The sequence below is a fragment of the Priapulus caudatus genome, unplaced genomic scaffold, assembly GCF_000485595.1.
Source record: "Priapulus caudatus unplaced genomic scaffold, Priapulus_caudatus-5.0.1 Scaffold641, whole genome shotgun sequence".
Taxonomy (NCBI): domain Eukaryota; kingdom Metazoa; phylum Priapulida; class Priapulimorpha; order Priapulimorphida; family Priapulidae; genus Priapulus; species Priapulus caudatus.
In genome coordinates, this window is record NW_014577702.1 from 41,156 (window position 1) to 46,277 (window position 5,122).

At 48.1% G+C, this 5,122-nt stretch overlaps 1 protein-coding gene across 1 annotated transcript in view; it reads left to right on the forward strand.

Moving 5' to 3' along the window:
• The window catches only part of LOC106812378 (protein furry-like), a gene marked incomplete in the record, with an annotated part of 82,470 nt that overhangs the window by 23,127 nt on the left and 54,221 nt on the right, over window positions 1–5,122 (forward strand). Inside the window, 1 exon segment of the mRNA XM_014816237.1 lies at window positions 1,470–1,632. Within this exon segment, the coding sequence (XP_014671723.1) occupies window positions 1,470–1,632 (163 nt within the window).

The window sequence follows — 5,122 nt, forward strand, 5'->3', positions numbered from 1 at the left end:
ACACACACACACACACACACACACACACACACACGACGCGCACACACACACACACACACACACACACACACACACACACACACACACACACACACACAGCACACACACACACACACACAACTGTTTGTGAGCTGCGTACGTGTAATGCGTGATCCGTGCGTGTTGTGGCAGCCTCACGCGATGCTTAGCTAGAAGAGATATCCTCTGGCGCGTATATATCACAGGCGGTGCCTCAAGGCTAGAGTACGGTGGCCCGGATGGCTATCACACCCCCAGCTATCACATATCCTGAGCTGAGGAAAGAACCAGAGTTAGTGATAATCATTGCCACAGCCTTTAGTCAAGAATAAACCGCACTAGAGCTCACTCAGTTGTCCTCGCATTACTACATCGTGTTTACATTTCCTACATGTTTGTACATGCTGGTATAGCTAACTACAGCAATCTAAATTCATCATGATACGATTGCAGTTAGTTGGCAGGCGCGAGTGTGTGTTACTGTTAGCGTGTGCGTGCGTGTTTGCGTGTAAAACGTACCCAGCCTGGGTAAACCAAGACCATTGGTGTTGAGGAACAGCAGATCTAGAGCTTTTGTGTACAGTGGAGGGGGTGCGGGACGCCACCTATTAGCAAAAGCGCTTGTTTATTTGGTCAACTGTAAAATATCAAACATGATGACCAAACACCTACACGGCTCTACCAGCCTTCCCCTGCCTGCCTGTCTGCCTGCCTGACCGCTTGCCTGCCTGCAAACGTCCCTGCCTTCCTACTTGCCTGCCTGTAGCCCTGCCGGCCTGCCTGCCTGCCTGCCTGCCTGACCGCCTGCCTGCAAACGTCCTTACCTTCCTACTTGCCTGCCTGCATCCCTGCCTGGATGCCTACCAGCCTTCCTGCTGTGTTTTGTTAGCTAAACACTGACCGAAGACCAACGTTTCGTGACCTCAAGCTGTGGTTAGTAAAACAACACGCGTGCGTGCTTCTGCGCTGATCCCCACCACGTGCAAAGCGTCTTGTTGACCAAGCGCCTACATCTATTACACATACAAACATGTGTACGTGGCTTGATTCCTAACGAGTGTGTGTTCATAGTATAGGATGGAGGGGCAGCGAAACTTTCACGGGAACTCTTCTTACGTATATATGTTATAGCATGCAGTGTCACGCGCGACCTTGTTCAATAGCAGTAAGATGTTGGTTGGCACACAAGTTTTTTTCCACGTTAACAGCAGAGGTTGTCGCATGGTGATATATGGAGGTTACGTGAATAGCAGACGATAATTTGTTGTTGTTGCTACTGTTGTTGTTGCTACTGTTGTTGTTGTTGTTGTTGTTGTTGTTGTTGTTGTTGTTGTTGTTGTTGTTGTTGATGATGATGATGATGATGGTGATGGTGGTGTTGTCGTTGCTGCTTTTGGTGTTGTTTGTGCAACCCTGTCCTCATGAAAGTTTTTTTATCGCTTCTGTTACAGATTTGGACAATGATAGTGTCACATCTCTAGCCCAGGTGGCGCCACTACCGGACTCGCTGGAGTTTGATTCAGATGCGTCTGATTCAGAGCAATCCAAGACTCCGACGGAGGAACCCCCTCCCCCTCCTGTTACTGTAAACCTGCCATGGGACCACAGAGGAAGGTATGTGACCTAAGGTTGTCTGGTGATCCCAACACAGCCTGTAGGCAGGCACAGTTTAGCACAAAACTCCCATGACAAGAATTTCTTCAACCTCATCCGCCTTCCAGGATTTCTCCCCTGAGACCCTTTTACCAGGGGAGGAGGAGATGCGAATCGTCAGCAAAAGTCAAACCTTAACGATATATTGACACTGCGAATGAGAGAGAGAGAGTGTGTGTGTGTGCGTCTGTGAGAGAGAGAGGGGGGAGAGGCAGGAAGAGATTAGGGGAGAAACAGGGAGTGAGGGAGGGGACTAGTAAGGACAAATGGAGGTGGGTGGAGAGTAGGCAAGAGAGGAGAGGAGGAGCGAGATTGAAAGAGAGTAAGAGAGATAGATAGATAGATAGAGAGACGAGAGACAGAGAAGAAGAGAGCAATATATATATATATGTCTAATATATATTTCAGTTCGTATGTATGTATGTATGTATGTCCCCCTATGCTTGGCCAAACCGCCCAAGCGATCTGGATGCAATTTTCAGAGGGTGAATTCCTATAATCCAGGAGGGTTCCTAGACGGAAAAAAAATTTCAAAAGTTTAAAAATTAATAAAAATTCTATTCATCAATAGATGGCGGTGCGTACAGATTAACATCACGTACGTGTGAATCCATGCTGCATACCCTTAACGGCGCAGTGGCGTAATCGCTAGAACATCCGTCTCCTACACTGGGATTCCGGGTTCGAGTCCCAGCTGGGGAACTTATTTACGCCTTTTTTCCTTTTTCCCCTTTAAAACGCCTGCACATGACGCATGCTGTTACTGCTATACATACATGCTAACAGAGAAGACGCTCTCTATCTCCGTGGAAGCTGTTGTTGTTGTTGTCGATGCTTGCTTGGCGCATGCCCCTCGCACTGCTAGCCGAGGCATGCGAGGAAGTGATCCGCTACAGTACTTCTACGTCCCTGTGCGCTTGCGTACGCGTGCGTGCGTGCGTGCTTGCTCGTGTGCGTGCGTGAGGCAACGACACAGCGAAGATGGAGACAGTAACCGAGGAGGAATTATTGCTACATTGCTGGAGGTCGTTTGAAGGTGATTGCATCCTCTTGATTGTCGGATAAGTAGTCTGCAGCGTCTCGCCTGCTCGTCACAGACGATGCCGCCGGAGAGTGGTCTCACACGTAGCGATGGATGTGCGTGATCATTGTCAGCTTCACTCTCTCTCTGCTGACGCATCGTCTGATTACCGGCTAGTATTCTCAGGATATATTCAGCTTCTAGGCTTACGTCTGAGAGGAATTCTGTTTTCGCGCGATAGTCAGGGCGTCAGACGAAGAGTTCAGTAGCGTTGCTGCAGCTGCTATTGTTATTCTTGTTGTTGTTGTTGTTGTTGTTGTTGTTGTTATTGTTGTTGTTGTTGTCCTCGTCGCTGTTGTTTTCGTGTCATTATTATTTGATTATTGATGATTGTTATTGATTGTGATGATAATGGTGATGATGGTGGTGATGATGATGATGATGATGATGATGATGATGATGATGATGATGATGATGATGATGGTGATGGTGGTGATGACGATGATGATGATAACGATGATGATGATGATGATGGTGGTGGTGGTAATGATTATGATGATGACGATGATGATGATGACGATGCTCCTGTTGCTGCTGCGAGGTGATACAGGCTGCGGTTGTTATTGGCTTCATTAGAGTGCGACGCGTTGATGGATCGACGTATCATTACAGATATGAGGCGCGAGAAATTTTCGTGTTTAGCAGTTACAATTCCGCTAATAGAAACAAAAAACAACGCAGCCGTACACAGAGCGTGCAGTGGATGAATCATACATACAGTAAATAGAACGTACAGCTGTTGCTGTCCTCTGTCTCCCTGCGCAGCGCATATAACACCGTTGATGTCATTCATCTCTGTCTCGTTATTATCACCTGTCTGTCTTTACCTGTCGCTCTTACCTGTTGCCGTTACGCATAGCATTAACCCGTACTCGTTACCTTTAACATTTACCTGTAGGCTTTGCCTGTAGCCTTTACGTGTATTTGTTACGTATAGAATTTAGCTGTGGTAGCATCTACCCGTATTCGTTATCGGTATACCTGTATAGCATTTACCTGTGGGCCGTACCTGTTCTATAGTTACGTGTAACATTTACCTGGCTATACCTGGTGATCGTGGATGTGGTGGTGGGACTTTATTGTCATCTTGATGGGACATCTGTCTGTCTGTTTGTCAGTCTTTCTGTATGTCTCCCCGCCTGCTCGCCTGTCTGCCTGTATCTGTATATCTTTATAACTATCTATCTATATATATATATATCAATCCGTCCATCTCTCCAACTAACCAACCACCAATCCACCCATCTATTAAACAATCCTTCCATCTTTCTGAATACTGCCTGTAACCAAATTAATTTACGCTGCTATCTGTCTATCTTTCCATCCGTCTATATATCGTGTAATAAATGGTGAGGGTCGTAAAGCTATAGCCGTGTACGCTGGCCTATTAAACACGCAGACACCACAGGCTTAGTCGCTGTCGTCAGAGGGACGTTATTCCATGGATTAGGTCGGTCACCAAGAGTGGCCAGGCAAACTTGTTTGTAAATCTTAGTTAACATGTGTTCAACTCTTGCTAGCAGAGATGGTGGCCGGGCGCACATACACATGCTCCGTATTGAGTGTTGTTGTACAAGGACATAATCCAATAGATTGTGCTGGTCACCTGAGTCGATGAGAAAGGGTTGTTTGTAGATCCTAGTTGACATGCGTTTACCCCCTTTTCGGCGTGTGTATGCTGACAGACAGACACTGCTCGAGGGTTGAGTGTGGTGAATGGATGACGTTTGCTAGATTAGGGTCAGCAGTGACTCTTCAGGGCAAGGTTGCTGGTAAATCCCGGTTAGCGTGTGATTAACTCCCTAGGGGTGTACGCTATACTAGCAGCGTTTATACTGTCAGTGGCGGGCGTGCGAGCTTTACTAGCAGCGTACGTATTCCGGGGGAGGGGGACTGCGCTAGTCGTCATCAGATGATGTGGGCAGAGAGGATGCGGAAGAGAATGTGCGCGGGGAGAGAGAATGGTGGGCGAGCGAAGCCCTACTATCGACATATACGCTGCTTCTTCCTTCCTCATCATGCGCGAATTTCCATGTGAAGCTGCATGCTGCTGCATGCTGCCGCCCACCCCTCCCCGCTCTCAGCGCGTGGTAGCAGCCCGCCGGGGATCTATGCTCATCTTGTTCTGGATTTCACTTCTCGCGCGGTAAGAGAGAGAGAGGCTGCGTTGGCGGCACAGCTAAAGTCTGAGTAGAGCTGGCGGAGGAGAGAGTAGGCTAGTTGCTTACGTCAGTATCACGCTCGCTGCGAGAGCGAGAGAGAGAGGCGAGAGAGAGCGTGAGCGAGAGAGCGAGAGAGAGAGAGAGAGAGAGCGTGAGCGAGAGAGCGTGAGCGAGAGAGAGAGAGCGAGAGCGTGAGCGAGAGATAGAG